The sequence below is a fragment of the Lethenteron reissneri genome, chromosome 62, assembly GCF_015708825.2.
Source record: "Lethenteron reissneri isolate LAM-NWPU_2019-01 chromosome 62, ASM1570882v1, whole genome shotgun sequence".
Lineage (NCBI taxonomy): Eukaryota > Metazoa > Chordata > Hyperoartia > Petromyzontiformes > Petromyzontidae > Lethenteron > Lethenteron reissneri.
In genome coordinates this window covers 6,366,754-6,385,029 of record NC_083840.1, presented here as the reverse complement: position 1 = coordinate 6,385,029, position 18,276 = coordinate 6,366,754, and the positions used below count along the sequence as shown (strand labels likewise).

The 18,276-nt window shown below is 52.8% G+C and overlaps 1 protein-coding gene and 1 long non-coding RNA gene across 2 annotated transcripts in view; both read right to left on the bottom strand.

Annotated features, from left to right (window-relative positions):
* Positions 1 to 9,769: 9,769 nt before the first annotated feature.
* Positions 9,770 to 17,077, bottom strand: LOC133358558 (uncharacterized). The gene is made up of 3 exons (XR_009757095.1): positions 16,965 to 17,077; positions 12,881 to 12,959; positions 9,770 to 10,859 (listed from the first exon to the last, which is right to left on the bottom strand). It is a non-coding gene; the product is annotated as an uncharacterized LOC133358558 (long non-coding RNA).
* A 187-nt stretch (positions 17,078 to 17,264) lies between these two features.
* Positions 17,265 to 18,276, bottom strand: part of LOC133358595 (rho guanine nucleotide exchange factor 1-like) — a 48,822-nt gene continuing 47,810 nt past the window's right edge. The window contains exons 26-27 of the mRNA XM_061576963.1: positions 17,853 to 18,166; positions 17,265 to 17,290 (exon numbers count right to left, since the gene is read on the bottom strand). Coding sequence (XP_061432947.1) covers positions 17,265 to 17,290; positions 17,853 to 18,166 — 340 coding nt within the window. The remainder of the gene's footprint in view (positions 17,291 to 17,852; positions 18,167 to 18,276) is intronic.

Sequence of the window (18,276 nt, the reverse complement as noted above, 5' to 3'; positions counted from 1 at the left end):
CACACGGAGACCCATAGAGTCACACAGAGACCCATAGACTCACACAGAGACCCGTAGACTCACACAGAGACCCATAGACTCACACAGAGACCCATAGACTCACACAGAGACCCATAGACTCACACAGAGACCCATAGACTCACACAGAGACCCGTAGACGACTCACACAGAGACCCGTAGACTCACACAGAGACCCATAGACTCACACATAGACCCATAGACTCACACAGAGACCCATAGACTCGCACAGAGACCCAGAGACTCATACAGAGACCCATAGACTCACACAGAGACCCATAGACTCACACAGAGACCTATAGACTCACACAGAGACCCATAGCGTCACACAGAGACCCATAGACTTACACAGAGACCAATAGACTCACACAGAGACCCATAGAGTCACACAGAGACCCATAGAGTCACACAGAGACCATAGACTCACACGGAGACCCATAGACTCACACGGAGACCCATAGACTCACACAGAGACCCGTAGACTCACACAGAGACCCGTAGACTCACACAGAGACCCGTAGACTCACACAGAGACCCGTAGACTCACACAGAGACCCATAGACTCACACAGAGACCCATAGACTCACACAGAGACCCATAGAGTCACACAGAGACCCATAGACTCACACAGAGATCCATAGACTTACACAGAGACCCATAGACTCACACAGAGACCCACAGAGTCACACAGAGACCCATAGACTCGCACAGAGACCCATAGACTCACACAGAGACCCATAGACTCACACAGAGACCCATAGACTCACACAGAGACCCATAGACTCACACAGAGACCCATAGACTCACACAGAGACCCATAGACTCACACAGAGACCCATAGAGTCACACAGAGACCCATAGACTCGCACAGAGACCCAGAGACTCATACAGAGACCCATAGACTCACACAGAGACCCATAGACTCACACAGAGACCTATAGACTCACACAGAGACCCATAGACTCACACAGAGACCCATAGAGTCACACAAAGACCCATAGACTCACACAGAGACCCATAGACTCACACAGAGACCCATAGACATACACAGAGACCCATAGACTCACACAGAGACCCATAGACTCACACAGAGACCCATAGACTCACACAGAGACCCATAGAGTCACACAGAGACCCATAGAGTCACACAGAGACCCATAGACTCACACAGAGACCCATAGAGTCACACAGAGACCCATAGACTCGCACAGAGACCCATAGACTCACACAGAGACCCATAGACTCACACAGAGACCCATAGACTCACACAGAGACCCATAGAGTCACACAGAGACCCATAGAGTCACACAGAGACCCATAGAGTCACACAGAGACCCATAGAGTCACACAGAGACCCATAGACTCACACAGAGACCCATAGAGTCACACAGAGACCCATAGACTCGCACAGAGACCCATAGACTCACACAGAGACCCATAGACTCACACAGAGACCCATAGACTCACACAGAGACCCATAGAGTCACACAGAGACCCATAGAGTCACACAGAGACCCATAGACCCACACAGAGACCCATAGACTCACACAGAGACAAATACATTTTCCAAAGAGACATTTCACAGATTTCACTTTTTTTTATAATAATAATTACAACGGTAATCTTGGGTTAAGTAAAAAAAAAAATTCATTTTGATAACAAACAGAACCCGCCCTCGGAAAGAAAACAACACAAAGCCCGCTCGCAACATCTGGTGGAATTAAATAAAGTGGAGCGCGTCAAGGAGAGACGTCCCGGAACCTGCCGCTCCGTTTTATAGAAAAATACGAAACGGGATCATCTCGAGCGGGCGTCGCCGCCGCGGCGCCGCGTCCGACGTTTCGCGACGCGAGGCTTCTCCAGGAAACTCGGGGGACCTTGGGAACTCGAGACTGAAAGTCCGCGGCTGTAGCCGCCGCCCTCCCCCAGCCAGCGGCCCTCAGCGGCCTCTCGCTCGATGGGGCTCGTGGACTCGCCAACGTCCCCCTCGAGGAATCCGAAGAGCTGTGAAGCTCTTTCTCCCCAGTGGCCACAGTCGTGGCCCGCGCCGTTCCCCGTCGCCAATTCTCGCCGCCGCCGCTGACGCCGCTGACGCCGCCGATGCCGCGGATTGAGTGGCCACTGACTCCGCTGACTCCGCCGCCGCACGCGGATTGAGTGGCCACTGACTCCACTGACTCCGCCGCCGCACGCGGATTGAGTGGCCGCTGACTCCGCCGCCGCACGCGGATTGAGTGGCCGCTGACTCCGCCGCCGCACGCGGATTGAGTGGCCGCTGACTCCGCCGCCGCACGCGGATTGAGTGGCCGCTGACTCCGCCGCCGCACGCGGATTGAGTGGCCGCTGACTCCGCCGCCGCACGCGGATTGAGTGGCCGCTGACTCCGCTGACTCCGCCGCCGCACGCGGATTGAGTGGCCACTGCCGCCGTCACTGCGGTGCTCGACTCGCACCTTCAAGTTTACACCGCGCGAAATAAAAACTTTAAACTCCGTGCCAGTCCGTGTCTCTACGTGTCAGTCTGTGTCTCTGTGTGTCAGTCCGCGTCTCTACGTGTCTCTCTGTGTCAGTGCGTGTCTCTACGTGTCTCTCCATGCCAGTCCGTGTCTCTCCGTGTCTCTCTGTGTCAGTGCGTGTCTCTACGTGTCTCTACGTGTCTCTACGTGTCTCTACGTGTCTCTACGTGTCTCTACGTGTCTCTACGTGTCTCTACGTGTCTCTACGTGTCTCTACGCGTCTCTCCGTGTCTCTCCGTATCAGCCCGTGTCTCTACGTGTCAGTCCGTGTCTCTGGGTGTCTCTGCGTGTCTCTCCGTGTCTCTGCGTGTCTCTGCGTGTCTCTCCGTGTCTCTCCGTGTCTCTACGTGTCAGTGCGTGTCTCTGCGTGTCTCTCCGTGTCTCTGCGTGTCTCTCCGTGTCTCTACGCGTCTCTCCGTATCAGCCCGTGTCTCTACGTGTCAGTCCGTGTCTCTGGGTGTCTCTGCGTGTCTCTCCGTGTCTCTGCGTGTCTCTCCGTGTCTCTGCGTGTCTCTCCGTGTCTCTGCGTGTCTCTACGTGTCTCTCCGTGTCTCTACGTGTCTCTCCGTGTCTCTCCGTATCAGCCCGTGTCTCTACGTGTCAGTCCGTGTCTCTCCGTGTCTCTGCGTGTCTCTCCGTGTCTCTGCGTGTCTCTCCGTGTCTCTGCGTGTCTCTCCGTGTCTCTACGTGTCTCTCCGTGTCTCTGCTCTGCGTGTCGCTCCGTGTCTCTACACATCAGTCCGCGGCGATTGTCACGGCGGTGACGTCAGCCCCCAACTCGCTCGCGCACGAGGCCGTGCCGCGTGCCCGCCACCGTCCCATTGGTCCGTCTCCATCGCACCGCGCACACCGCGTTCGCCCCACTCATCATTCGATTGGTCCATCTCGTCACGTGACCCCCCCCCCGACAACCGCTCAGGAGGGAGCGCCGAGTTCAACTCCCGCTCGGCGGCGCGTGCCGACTCGGCCAATTAGCACCACCCCTCCGCCGGGAGTCCGATAAAACTAGTACCGCTTTGCGGGGAATCCGACAGCGGCTATCCTATGGACAGGCTGCCCCCCCTCCCCTGTAATGGGAATGTGGAATTTTCACCCGCGGCTCTGCGGGGGCTGTGGGAGGATGGTGCACGCCGCTGCATCGATGCTCGCGAAGTCACTGCGGCTGCTGCTGCTGCCGCCACACTAAACTAGAACACTTGTAAATCTTGACTTGAAGCTTTCGTGACCGCAGGAATCCATATTCTTGGGTCTAGCGGTAAAGTCACGTAGGTAGAACATACAATACATCACGACGTTTCGATTGCAACACAAGCAATCGTCATCAGGTGTGAGAACCACAGCAAGGAATTGTTTTTTCTCTACGTGACTTTACCGAAAGACCCAAAGAATATAAAACACAATGTCATATTGTTACCGTGTGTAAGGCCCCACTGAGCTACAGAGCTCGACTTGAGAAGCGACGTGGCTACCACAAATGACAGCTCAACGAAGTCATCACCACCACCACCACGTAGAGATGCATAGCGGCCAAATGCTGTGTGCGCGTGGTGACGCTCATTCTAACCGTGGAGGACCCGGAGAAAAATCCACGCGACCACGGGGAGAGAGACGCAGACTCCAAATATACAGCAGCAGCAGCAGGCGTCAGTCAGGCTGGGGATGGAACCCGCGACCTCCTGCGTACCCGGCGAGGTCGTCAACATCTCATCGCCACCGTGGTGCCCACACAGCCACTTCATCGCCTGCCCAGTGGTGGTGAAGCAAGAAGAGCTCTCAGCCTTGCCTAGACCACCAGCGCACAGACACTGAACGACAACACACGGAGGAGCGCTGCTCACAAGCGGCAGGGCGGGCGCCGCTCCCATCCGCTGGGTGTGCGATGCTGCTCGGCCTTGTCTACACCACCAACTCGGAGCTGAACAAGCGGTTGAGCCTTTGTCCGTGAACTGGTGGTCTCGATAAGGCTGAGCGGCAATGCACGTGCCACGTGGCGGTCACGTGACACACACCCAGAGCACGATGGGTCGTGCCTTGCTTCCTGCTTGTTCGTGAGCGCGTTTGCGTGCTGTTACATCGACTGAGTTAACAATATCAGCAATTAACCAAGTTAGCAATATCAGCTGCTATTTTTGTTATTTTAGCAGGTAGGGCCCAGCGAGCAATGTAGCTTCTGCTTCAGAAGCTATCTGGCCACGAATGATAGCTCAGCCAAGTGGGATTATCATCATCGCCGCGTGGGAATTTACATCAGCCAAATACTTTTCAATGTGGGATGTCGATTCTAAATGTGGAGGGAAACACTGGAAAAAAATCCACGCGTCCACGGGGAGAGCGACACGCAAATTACAAATATACAGCAGCAGCTGGCGTCAGGGGTCGGGAGAACCCACGGCCTCCTGTAGACCAGGCGAGGTAGTTAACATCTCCTCGTCACCACGGCGCCCAGGCAAGGCTGAGAGGCAGTGCACACCCTGCAGTTTGGCGGTCACGGAACCCTGTCTGTTCCCAACAACAGCGCACAGACACACACACGCACACACACAGACACACACACGCACGCACACACACACGCACACACACAGACACACACACGCACACACACAGACACACACACGCACACACACAGACACACACACGCACACACACAGACACACACACGAACACACACAGACACACACACGCACGCGCACGCACGCACACACACGCGCACGCACAGACACACACACGCGCACACACACACGCACACGCACGCCGCTTGCGCGCCGTCCAGCCTGTGGAGGCTCTGTCCCAGGCACTGTGTTGTTGTAATTGACTTAGTAAACACGAGGCTGTCACAACGAGAAACGTAAAAACAAACTAAAAACTAAGTTTCACTACAAACATTAATCTGCTACTTGCAAATAAAAACAACTGCGGTTGTCGTCTGATGAGGCTGGTGCTGGTGGTGGTTGTCGTGATTACCGGTGGAATGTCACGGCTATATTTACGCGATCTAACCAAAATAAAAAAAAACTTCTAGTACGGAACAAAACAACAACAACCCCGACAACAAACATCGTTGTCAACTGAAACGCCGTCCCTTTGAAGAATGAAGAAGCGTCCCTTTGAAGAGTGAAGTCCATCGCGAACGCGACCCACTGGACACGGCGTCGTGTTCGCGTCTTCCCCGAGTGTGGCCTGACCCCCAGCGGCACCGTTTGTCGCTGTCGCGAGGGGGGGACGCCTCCCCCCCTCCTCCCTCGCTGCTCGGAGGCAGCTCTGTGAGATCTACTTAAGCGGGATCTCCCGTCTGTGTGTGGCCATCGTGTCACCCGGTCTCTGTGTGAGTCTATGGGTCTCTGTGTGAGTCTATGGGTCTCTGTGTGAGTCTATGGGTCTCTGTGTGAGGCTATGGGTCTCTGTGTGAGGCTATGGGTCTCTGTGTGAGTCTATGGGTCTCTGTGTGAGGCTATGGGTCTCTGTGTGATGAGTCTATGGGTTTCTGTGTGAGGCTATGGGTCTCTGTGTGAGTCTATGGGTCTCTGTGTGAGTCTGTGGGTCTCTGTGTGAGTCTATGGGTCTCTGTGTGAGTCTATGGGTCTCTGTGTGAGTCTATGGGCCTCTGTGTGAGGCTATGGGTCTCTGTGTGTGAGGCTATGGGTCTATGTGTGAGTCTATGGGTCTCTGTGTGAGTCTATGGGTCTCTGTGTGAGTCTATGGGTCTCTGTGTGAGTCTATGGGTCTCTGTGTGAGTCTATGGGTCTCTGTGTAAGTCTATGGGTCTCTGTGTGAGTCTATGGGTCTCTGTGTGAGTCTATGGGTCTCTGTGTGAGTCTATGGGCCTCTGTGTGAGGCTATGGGTCTCTGTGTGTGAGTCTATGGGTCTCTGTGTGAGTCTATGGGTCTCTGTGTGAGTCTATGGGTCTCTGTGTGAGTCTATGGGTCTCTGTGTGAGTCATATGGGTCTCTGTGTGAGTCTATGGGTCTCTGTGTGAGTCTATGGGTCTCTGTGTGAGTCTATGGGTCTCTGTGTGAGTCTATGGGTCTCTGTGTGAGTCTATGGGTCTCTGTGTGAGGCTAGGGGTCTCTGTGTGAGTCTATGGGTCTCTGTGTGAGGCTAGGGGTCTCTGTGTGAGTCTATGGGTTCTCTGTGTGAGGCTGATGGGTCTCTGTGTGATGAGTCTATGGGTCTCTGTGTGAGTCTAGGGTCTCTGTGTTGAGTCTATGGTCTCTGTGTGAGTCTATGGGTCTCTGTGTGAGTCTATGGTCTCTGTGTGAGTCTATGGGTCTCTGTGTGAGTCTATGGGTCTCTGTGTGAGTCTATGGGTTCTCTGTGTGAGTCTATGGGTCTCTGTGTGAGTCTATGGGTCTCTGTGTAGTCTATGGGTCTCTGTGTGAGTCTATGGGTCTCTGTGTGAGTCTATGGGTCTGTGTGAGTCTATGGGTCTCTGTGTGAGTCTATGGGTCTCTGTGGTGAGTCTATGGGTCTCTGTGTGAGTCTATGGGTCTCTGGTGAGTCTATGGGTCTCTGTGTGAGGCTATGGGTCTCTGTGTGAGTCTATGGGTCTCTGTGTGAGTCTATGGGTCTCTGTGTGAGTCTATGGGCTCTGTGTGAGTCTATGGGTCTCTGTGTGAGTCTATGGGTCTCTGTGTGAGTCTATGGGTCTCTGTGTGAGTCTATGGGTCTCTGTGTGAGTCTATGGGTCTCTGTGTGAGTCTATGGGTCTCTGTGTGAGTCTATGGGTCTCTGTGTGAGTCTATGGGTCTCTGTGTGAGTCTATGGGTCTCTGTGTGAGTCTATGGTCTCTGTGTGAGTCTATGGGTCTCTGTGTGAGTCTATGGGTCTCTGTGTGAGTCTATGGGTCTCTGTGTGAGTCTATGGGTCTCTGTGTGAGTCTATGGGTCTCTGTGTGAGTCTATGGGTCTCTGTGTGAGTCTATGGGTCTCTGTGTGAGTCTATGGGTCTCTGTGTGAGTCTATGGGTCTCTGTGTGAGTCTATGGGTCTCTGTGTGAGTCTATGGGTCTCTGTGTGAGTCTATGGGTCTCTGTGTGAGTCTATGGGTCTCTGTGTGAGTCTATGGGTCTCTGTGTGATGAGTCTATGGGTCTCTGTGTGAGTCTATGCGGTCTCTGTGTGAGTCTATGGGTCTCTGTGTGAGTCTATGGATCTCTGTGTGAAGTCTATGGGTCTCGTGTTGAGTCTATGGGTCTCTGTGTTGAGTCTATTGGTTCTCTGTGTGAGTCTATGGGTCTCTGTGTGAGTCTTATGGGTCTCTTTGTGCTTCTTTGGGTCTCTTTTTTTTATTCTATGGGTCTCTGTGTGAGTCATATGGGTCTCTGTGTGATGATCTATGTGTCTCTGTGTGAGTCTATGGGTCTCTGTCTCTGTGTGAGTCTATGGGTATCTAGTGTGAGTCATGGCCTCTGTGTGGAGATGGGTCTCTGTGTGAGGCTTATGGGTCTCTGTGTGTCGTTTTCCTTTTTCTATGGGTCTCTGTGTGAGTCTATGGGCTTCTGTGTGAGTCTATGGGTCTCTGTGTGAGTACTATGGGTTCTCTGTGTGAGTCTATGGGTCTTCGTGTAAGTCTATGGGTCTCTGTGTGAGTCTATGGGTCTCTGTGTGAGTCTATGGGTCTCTGTTGTGAGTCTATGGTACTCTGGTGAAGTCTATGGGGTCTCTGTGTGAGTCTATGGGTTCTGTTGTGTAGTCTATGGGTCTCTGTGTGAGTCTATGGGTCTCTGTTGAGTCTATGGGTCTCTGTGTGAAGTCTATGGGTCTCTGGTGCCAGTCCTATGGGGTCCTCATGCTGTGAGTCTATGGGTCTCTGTGTGAGTCTATGGGTCTCTGTGTGAGTCTATGGGTCTCTGTGTGAGTCTATGGGTCTCTGTGTGAGTCTATGGGTCTGTGTGAGTCTATGGGTCTCTGTGTGAGTCTATGGGTCTCTGTGTGAGTCTATGGGTCTCTGTGTGAGTCTATGGGTCTCTGTGTGAGTCTATGGGTCTCTGTGTGAGTCTATGGGTCTCTGTGAGTCTATGGGTCTGTGTGAGTCTATGGGTCTCTGTGTGAGTCTATGGGTCTCTGTGTGAGTCTATGGGTCTCTGTGTGAGTCTATGGGTCTCTGTGTGAGTCTATGGGTCTCTGTGTGAGTCTATGGGTCTCTGTGTGAGTCTATGGGTCTCTGTGTGAGTCTATGGGTCTCTGTGTGAGTCTATGGGTCTCTGTGTGAGTCTATGGGTCTCTGTGTGAGTCTATGGGTCTCTGTGTGAGTCTATGGGTCTCTGTGTGAGTCTATGGGTCTCTGTGTGAGTCTATGGGTCTCTGTGTGAGTCTATGGGTCTCCGTGTGAGTCTATGGGTCTCTGTGTGAGTCTATGGGCTCTGTGTGGAGTCTATGGGTCTCTGTGTGAGTCTATGGGTCTCGGTGTAAGTCTATGGGTCTATGTGTGAGTCTATGGGTTTCTCTGTGTGAGTCTATGGGTCTCTGTGTGAGTCTATGGTCTCTGTGTGAGTCTATGGGTCTCTTGTGTGAGTCTATGGGTCTCTTGTGTGAGTCTATGGGTCTCTGTGTGGAGTCTATGGGTCTCTGTGTGTGAGTCTATGGGTCTCTGTGTGAGTCTATGGGTCTCTGTGTGTGAGTCTATGGGTCTCTGTGTGAGTCTATGAATCTCCATGCAAGTCCATCAATCTCCATGCGAAGCTACGGGTCTCTGTGATCAAATGGGTCTCTATGCGGGTCTACTGGTCTCTGTGCGAATCCCAGCGGGTCGCGGTACCATGAGCGAGTTACGTATAAAATATATAAATTTACATTTGATTCTTAACGCGTTGCATTTTAAACAACCGACACCCACAACCCCCCCCCCCCCCCGTCACACTCGCGTGACCTCCTGCACCTAGCCTGGCACATGAGTCAAGGCGTGGCACCTGCTGGGTCTGTCAGGTGACCTCCTGCACCTAGCCTGGCACGTGACTGCCACTGGGCTGGAGCTGGGAGCCTCTGCCAAACCGAAAGCTCCCGCTGAGCCACCGGTGAGAGGGGAGGGGCCGGGGGGAGAGTGGGGGGGTGAGAGTGGGGGGGGAGTGAGAGTGGGGGGGTGAGAGTGGGGGGGGGTTGAGAGTGGGGGGGGGGTGAGAGTGGGGGGGGGGTGAGAGTGGGGCCGGGGGGAGAGGGGGGGCCGGGGTGAGATTGGGGGGGGGGGCGGGGGTGAGAGTGGGGGGGGGGGTGATAGTGGGGGGGGGTGAGAGTGGGGGGGAGTGAGAGTAGGGGGGTGAGAGTGGGGGGGGTGGCTTATGGTGCCAGCGGTGTGAACATCTCCGACGTGAGGTCACGTCACGTAACGTGACGCAGCGTCACGTTACGTGACGTGACGTGACATGATGCCACGTGACGCTACGTGACGTGACGCCGTCTTCATATGTAGAGGACTGCAGAGCTCGGCTTGGGGGGGGGGCTATGGTTAGCGGTGGCTGCTGCTGCTGTTACTGCTGCTGCTGCTGTTACTGTTACTGCTCCTGCTGTTACTGCTGCTGCTGTTACTGCTGCTGCTGTTACTGCTGCTGTTACTGCTGCTGCTGTTACTGCTGCTGCTGCTGTTACTGCTGCTGCTGGTGTTGCTGGTGCTGGTGTTGTTGCTGCTGCTGGTGTTGCTGGTGCTGTTGTTGCTGCTGTTGGTGCTCCCGGCTCCTCTACCGAGACCCCCCCCCCCCCACCCTCTCCACCTCTTCGCGAGCGATGAAGAGGGGAACCGTGCGGCCGTGGTGCAGCGTTGCGAGTCTCACACTCGGACTGACCCCCGGCTGACTGACCCCCGGCTGACTGACCCCCGGCTGACTGACCCCCGGCTGACTGACCCCCGGCTGACTGACCCCCGGGTGACTGAGACCTGGGTGACTGAGTCTGACCCCCGGCTGACTGACCCCCGGGTGACTGAGACCCGGGTGACTGAGTCTGACCCCCGGGTGACTGAGACCCGGGTGACTGAGTCTGACCTCCGGCTGACTGACCCCCGGGTGACTGAGACCCGGGTGACTGAGTCTGACCCCCGGGTGACTGAGACCCGGGTGACTGAGTCTGACCTCCGGCTGACTGACCCCCGGGTGACTGAGACCCGGGTGACTGAGTCTGACCCCCGGGTGACTGACCCCCGGGTGACGAGCTCTGGCTACGAGCCGCTGTCACGTGGCGGGCGGGTGGGCTGGGGGTGTGTTTATGTGCTGTAGAAAATCTGATGGCAGCAATACTTTTACATTTCATAGCGTGCATAGGTAACATTTGGCATCTCCCTCCGCCTCTGCGGTGGTGTCGTGTCTGTCTCTCTCTCTCGCTGCGTCTCTCACTCGTCTTGCGCTGCAGGGCAGAGGGGGGGGAGACGATGCCAGTCGTGAGCTCGTGGTCACTGTGTGTGTGTGTCAGTGTGAGTGTACACGTGTGTGTCTGTGTGAGTGTACGTGTGTGTGTGTCTGTGTGAGTGTCTGTGTGAGTGTCAGTGTGAGTGTCTGTGTGTGTGCCTGTGTGTGTGTGTCTGTGTGTGTGTCTGTGTGAGTGTACACGTGTGTGTCTGTGTGAGTGTACGTGTGTGTGTGTGTACGTGTGTGTGTGTGTACGTGTGTGCGTCTGTGTGTGTGTGTCTGTGTGAGTATCTGTGTGAGTGTCTGTGTGTGTCTGTGTGTGTGTCTGTGTGAGTGTACGTGTGTGTCTGTGTGTGTGTGTCTGTGTGAGTGTCTGTGTGTCTGTGTGAGTGTACGTGTATGTGTCTGTGTGAGTGTCTGTGTGTGTGTGTGTCTGTGTGTGTGTCTGTATGAGTGTGTGTCTACGTGTGTGTCAGTGTGTGTGTGTCTGTGTGAGTGTACGTGTCTGTGTGTGTGTGTCTGTGTGAGTGTCTGTGTGTGTGTCTGTATGAGTGTGTGTCTGTGTGTGTGTCTACGTGTGTGTCAGTGTGTGTGTCTGTGTGAGTGTACGTGTCTGTGTGTGTGTGTCTGTGTGAGTGTACGCGTGTGTGTCTGTGTGAGTGTACGTGTCTGTGTGTGTCTGTGTGAGTGTACGTGTGTGTGTGTGTCTGTGTGAGTATCTGTGTGAGTGTCTGTGTGTGTCTGTGTGAGTGTCTGTGTGTCTGTGTGAGTGTACGCGTGTGTGTCTGTGTGAGTGTACGTGTGTGTGTGTCTGTGTGTGTCTGTGTGAGTGTACGCGTGTGTGTGTCTGTGTGTGTGCCTGTGTGTGTGTGTGTCTGTGTGTGTGTCTGTATGAGTGTGTGTCTGTGTGTGTGTCTATGTGTGTGTCAGTGTGTGTGTGTCTGTGTGAGTGTACGTGTCTGTGTGTGTGTGTGAGTGTACGCGTGTGTGTCTGTGTGAGTGTACGTGTGTGTGTGTCTGTGTGTGTCTGTGTGAGTGTACGCGTGTGTGTGTCTGTGTGTGTGCCTGTGTGTGTGTGTGTCTGTGTGTGTGTCTGTATGAGTGTGTCTGTGTGTGTGTCTACGTGTGTGTCTGTGTGTGTGTGTCTGTGTGAGTGTACGTGTCTGTGTGTGTGTGTCTGTGTGAGTGTACGCGTGTGTGTCTGTGTGAGTGTACGTGTGTGTGTGTCTGTGTGTGTCTGTGTGAGTGTACGCGTGTGTGTGTCTGTGTGTGTGCCTGTGTGTGTGTGTGTCTGTGTGTGTGTCTGTATGAGTGTGTGTCTGTGTGTGTGTCTACGTGTGTGTCTGTGTGTGTGTGTCTGTGTGAGTGTACGTGTCTGTGTGTGTGTGTCTGTGTGAGTGTACGCGTGTGTGTCTGTGTGAGTGTACGTGTGTGTGTGTCTGTGTGTGTCTGTGTGAGTGTACGCGTGTGTGTGTCTGTGTGTGTGCCTGTGTGTGTGTGTGTCTGTGTGTGTGTCTGTATGAGTGTGTGTCTGTGTGTGTGTCTACGTGTGTGTCAGTGTGTGTGTGTCTGTGTGAGTGTACGTGTCTGTGTGTGTGTGTCTGTGTGAGTGTACGCGTGTGTGTCTGTGTGAGTGTACGTGTCTGTGTGTGTCTGTGTGAGTGTACGTGTGTGTGTGTGTCTGTGTGAGTATCTGTGTGAGTGTCTGTGTGTCTGTGTGAGTGTCTGTGTGTTTGTGTGAGTGTACCTGTGTGTGTGTCTGTGTGAGTGTCTGTGTGTGTGTGTCTGTGTGAGTGTACGTGTGAGTGTCTGTGTGCGTGTGTCTGTGTGAGTGTACGTGATGTGTGTCACTGTGTGTGTCACTGTGTGTGTCACTGTGTGTGTCACTGTGCGTGTCACTGTGCGTGTCACTGTGCGTGTCACTGTGTGTCACTGTGCGTGTCACTGTGCGTGTCACTGTGCGTGTCACTGTGCGTGTCACTGTGCATGTCACTGTGTGTGTCACTGTGCGCCCCTCACCTGTCTCTGTGTGTGTCAGGAAGCCTTTGGGCGACGCTGACGCTCGACTCTTCAACACCCTGAACTCCGCCTCCAACTTCTACAACAACAACAACAACAGCAGCTTCTACAACAACAACAACAACAGCGTCGAAAACAACAACAACAGCAGCTTCTACAACAACAACAACAGCTTCGAAAACAACAACAACAGCAGCTTCTACAACAACAACAACAGCTTCGAAAACAACAACAGCAGCTTCTACAACAACAACAGCGTCGAAAACAACAACAACAGCAGCTTCTACAACAACAACAACAGCTTCGAAAACAACAACAGCAGCTTCTACAACAACAACAACAGCTTCGAAAACAACAACAACAGCAGCTTCTACAACAACAACAACAGCTTCGACAACAACAACAGCAGCTTCTACAACAACAACAACAGCTTCGAAAACAACAACAACAGCAGCTTCTACAACAACAACAGCGTCGAAAACAACAACAGCAGCTTCTACAACAACAACAGCTTCGAAAACAACAACAGCAGCTTCTACAACAACAACAGCTTCGAAACAACAACAGCAGCTTCTACAACAACAACAGCAGCTTCTACAACAACAACAACATCTTCTACAACAACAACAGCAGCAGCTTCTACAACAACAACAACAGCTTCTACAACAACAACAACATCTTCTACAACAACAACAGCAGCAGCTTCTACAACAACAACAGCAGCAGCTTCTACAACAACAACAACAGCTTCTACAACAACAACAACATCAGCAGCTTCTACAACAACAACAGCTTCTACAACAACAACAGCAGCAGCTTCTACAACAACAACAACAACAGCTTCTACAACAACAACAACAGCAGCAGCTTCTACAACAACAACAGCTTCGAAAACAACAGCAGCTTCTACAACAACAGCAACAGCTTCTACAACAACAACAGCAGCAGCTTCTACAACAACAACAGCAGCAGCTTCTACAACAACAACAACAACAGCTTCTACAACAACAGCAGCAGCTTCTACAACACAGCAGCAGCTTCTACAACAACAGCAGCAGCTTCTACAACAACAGCAGCAGCTTCTACAACAACAGCAGCAGCTTCTACAACAACAACAGCTTCTACAACAACAACAGCTTCTACAACAACAACAACAACAGCTTCTACAACAACAACAACAGCTTCTACAACAACAACAACAGCTTCTACAACAACAACAACAGCTTCTACAACAACACAACAACAGCTTCTACAACAACAACAACAACAGCTTCTACAACAACAACAACAGCTTCTACACAACAACAACAGCTTCTACAACAACAACAACAGCTTCTACAACAACAACAGCAGCTTCTACAACAACAACAACAGCTTCTACAACAACAACAACAGCTTCTACAACAACAACAACAGCTTCTACAACAACAACAACAGCTTCTACAACAACAACAACAGCTTCTACAACAACAACAACAACAGCTTCTACAACAACAACAACAGCTTCTACAACAACAACAACAGCTTCTACAACAACAACAACAGCTTCTACAACAACAACAACAACAGCTTCTACAACAACAACAGCAGCTTCTACAACAACAACAACAGCTTCTACAACAACAACAACAGCAGCTTCTACAACAACAACAACAGCTTCTACAACAACAACAACAGCTTCTACAACAACAACAACAGCTTCTACAACAACAACAGCAGCTTCTACAACAACAACAGCAGCTTCTACAACAACAGCAGCAGCTTCTACAACAACAACAACAGCTTCTACAACAACAACAACAGCGTCGAAAGTGAGAGTGTGAGTGTGTGTAAGTTGAGTGAGTGTGTGTAAGTTGAGGGTCTGAGTGTGAGTGAGTGTGTGTAAGTTGAGTGAGTGTGTAAGTTAAGTGAGTGTGTGTAAGTGAGAATGTGTGTGTGTAAGTGAGGGTCTGAGTGTGAGTGAGTGTGTGTAAGTTGAGTGTGTGTAAGTGAGAGTGTGTGTGTAAGTGAGAGTGTGTGTGTAAGTGAGAGTGTGTGTGTAAGTGAGAGTGTGTGTGTAGGTTGAGAGTGAGTGTGTGTAAGTGAGGGTCTGAGTGTGAGTGAGTGTGTGTAAGTTGAGTGTGTGTAAGTGAGAGTGTGTGTGTAAGTGAGAGTGTGTGTGTAAGTTGAGAGTGAGTGTGTGTAAGTGAGGGTCTGAGTGTGAGTGAGTGTGTGTAAGTTGAGTGTGTGTAAGTGAGAGTGTGTGTGTAAGTGAGAGTGTGTGTGTAAGTGAGAGTGTGTGTGTAAGTGAGAGTGTGTGTGTAAGTGAGAGTGTGTGTGTAAGTTGAGAGTGAGTGTGTGTAAGTGAGGGTCTGAGTGTGAGTGAGTGTGTGTAAGTTGAGTGTGTGTAAGTGAGAGTGTGTGTGTAAGTGAGAGTGTGTGTGTAAGTTGAGAGTGAGTGTGTGTAAGTGAGGGTCTGAGTGTGAGTGAGTGTGTGTAAGTTGAGTGTGTGTAAGTGAGAGTGTGTGTGTAAGTGAGAGTGTGTGTGTAAGTGAGAGTGTGTGTGTAAGTGAGAGTGTGTGTGTAAGTTGAGAGTGAGTGTGTGTAAGTGAGGGTCTGAGTGTGAGTGAGTGTGTGTAAGTTGAGTGTGTGTAAGTGAGAGTGTGTGTGTAAGTGAGAGTGTGTGTGTAAGTGAGAGTGTGTGTGTAAGTGAGAGTGTGTGTGTAAGTTGAGAGTGAGTGTGTGTAAGTTGAGAGTGAGTGTGTGTAAGTTGAGAGTGAGTGTGTGTAAGTTGAGTGTGTGTGTGTAAGTGAGAGTGTGTGTGTGTGTGTGTAAGTTGAGTGTGTGTGTGTAAGTGAGAGTGTGTGTGTGTGTGTGTAAGTTGAGTGAGTGTGTGTAAGTTGAGTGTGTGTGTGTGTAAGTTGAGTGTGTGTAAGTGAGAGTGTGTGTGTGTGTAAGTGAGAGTGTGTGTGTAAGTGAGAGTGTGTGCGTAAGTGAGAGTGTGTGTGTAAGTTGAGAGTGAGTGTGTGTAAGTTGAGAGTGAGTGTGTGTAAGTGAGAGTGTGTGTGTAAGTGAGAGTGTGTGTGTAGGTTGAGAGTGAGTGTGTGTAAGTGAGGGTCTGAGTGTGAGTGAGTGTGTGTAAGTTGAGTGTGTGTAAGTGAGAGTGTGTGTGTAAGTGAGAGTGTGTGTGTAAGTTGAGAGTGAGTGTGTGTAAGTGAGGGTCTGAGTGTGAGTGAGTGTGTGTAAGTTGAGTGTGTGTAAGTGAGAGTGTGTGTGTAAGTGAGAGTGTGTGTGTAAGTGAGAGTGTGTGTGTAAGTGAGAGTGTGTGTGTAAGTTGAGAGTGAGTGTGTGTAAGTGAGGGTCTGAGTGTGAGTGAGTGTGTGTAAGTTGAGTGTGTGTAAGTGAGAGTGTGTGTGTAAGTGAGAGTGTGTGTGTAAGTGAGAGTGTGTGTGTAAGTGAGAGTGTGTGTGTAAGTTGAGAGTGAGTGTGTGTAAGTTGAGAGTGAGTGTGTGTAAGTTGAGAGTGAGTGTGTGTAAGTTGAGTGTGTGTGTGTAAGTGAGAGTGTGTGTGTGTGTGTAAGTTGAGTGTGTGTGTGTAAGTGAGTGTGTGTGTGTGTGTGTAAGTGTGAGTGTGTGTAAGTTGAGTGTGTGTGTGTGTAAGTTGAGTGTGTGTAAGTGAGAGAGTGTGTGTGTGTAAGTGAGAGTGTGTGTGTAAGTGAGAGTGTGTGCGTAAGTGAGAGTGTGTGTGTAAGTTGAGAGTGAGTGTGTGTAAGTTGAGAGTGAGTGTGTGTAAGTGAGAGTGTGTGTGTAAGTTGAGTGTGTGTGTGTAAGTGAGAGTGTGTGTGTGTGTAAGTTGAGTGTGTGTGTGTAAGTGAGTGTGTGTGTGTGTGTAAGTGAGAGTGTGTGTGTGTGTAAGTTGAGTGTGTGTGTGTGTAAGTTGAGTGTGTGTAAGTGAGAGTGTGTGTGTGTGTAAGTTGAGTGAGTGTGTGTAAGTTGAGAGTGAGTGTGTGTAAGTGAGAGTGTGTGTGTGTGTAAGTTGAGTGAGTGTGTGTAAGTTGAGAGTGAGTGTGTGTAAGTGAGAGTGTGTGTGTGTGTGAGGGTCTGACCTGCAGGTGCTCGAGGTTCCTCTGGATGAGTTCCACTTCCCGGAAGACGTCCGACGGCAACGCAGTCGGACGCGGCCGCCCCCCCCCCCCCCCCTCCCCCTCCCCCCCCTCCCCCTCCCTCGCCTCCCCCGCCTCCTCCTCGTCGATGCGCAGCTCCACCGCGTCTCCTCCCTCCGCTGCCGCGGGCGACGGGCCCAGCAGTCGGCCCAGCATCTCCCGCAGCCTCAGCACTGCACACGCAGACACAGCCCCCCCCCCTCGTGGGTGAGCGCTCGCGACAGCACGGTACACGGTACACTATCACGAGCGGTACACTATCACGAGGGCTGGTGACAGCACGGTACACGGTACACTATCACGAGTGCTGGTGACAGCACGGTACACGGTACACGGTACACTATCACGAGGGCTGGCGACAGCACGGTACACGGTACACTATCACGAGGGCTGGTGACAGCACGGTACACGGTACACGATCACGAGCGCTGGTGACAGCACGGTACACTATCACGAGCGCTGGCGACAACACGGTACACGGTACACTATCACGAGGGCTGGTGACAGCACGGTACACTATCACGAGGGCTGGTGACAGCACGGTACACGGTACACGGTACACGATCACGAGCGCTGGTGACAGCGCCGTGAAGAGGCCTCCCTGGGCAGTATGAATCACGGCAGGCGAGCTTCCCCCTGTCTGGCAACGAAACAGCCGTGCCAAGATGTGAGAGCACCAAGCTGCCACCCTGCGCACGGAATCACGTCACTGCATTAGCCACAATGCTGGTGGTCACAATGCTGGTGGCCACAATGCCGGTGGCCACAATGCCCAGTTTGGTGTCTGGACATCAAACTGGGGGGGGGGGGGGTGTAGCGGTGCGTCCTCACCGGCCTGCACGGCGGGGCCGGCCAGGCCCTCGTCTCCCGCTGCCCCGTCGCCGGCGGGCGCCCACGACCGCCACGGCGGCGTTGGCGTCGGGGAGGCCGCCGAGTCCGGGGAGAGCGCCCCTTGGGTGGGCCCCGGGGGGCCCGGCGGGGCGTCGTCGGCGTGGGGGGACAGCCCCCCGCCGGCACGCTCCTCGGCGTGGGGGGGGGCGGCCGCCTCCTCCTCCTCCTGCTGCTCCACGTCGCCCCCCACGGACACCTCCTCCGAGTCGCCCACCCCCCCCACCGCCCCCACCGCCGGCCCCTCCTTGTGGGCGCTGTGGAGACAGCCAGCAGAGAGCACAACACTCGGCAACAACTTTCACAACAACAACAACCGCCGTTCGCCACGTCACCACGACACTTGTGCCAGGCCATGTGTACCTTG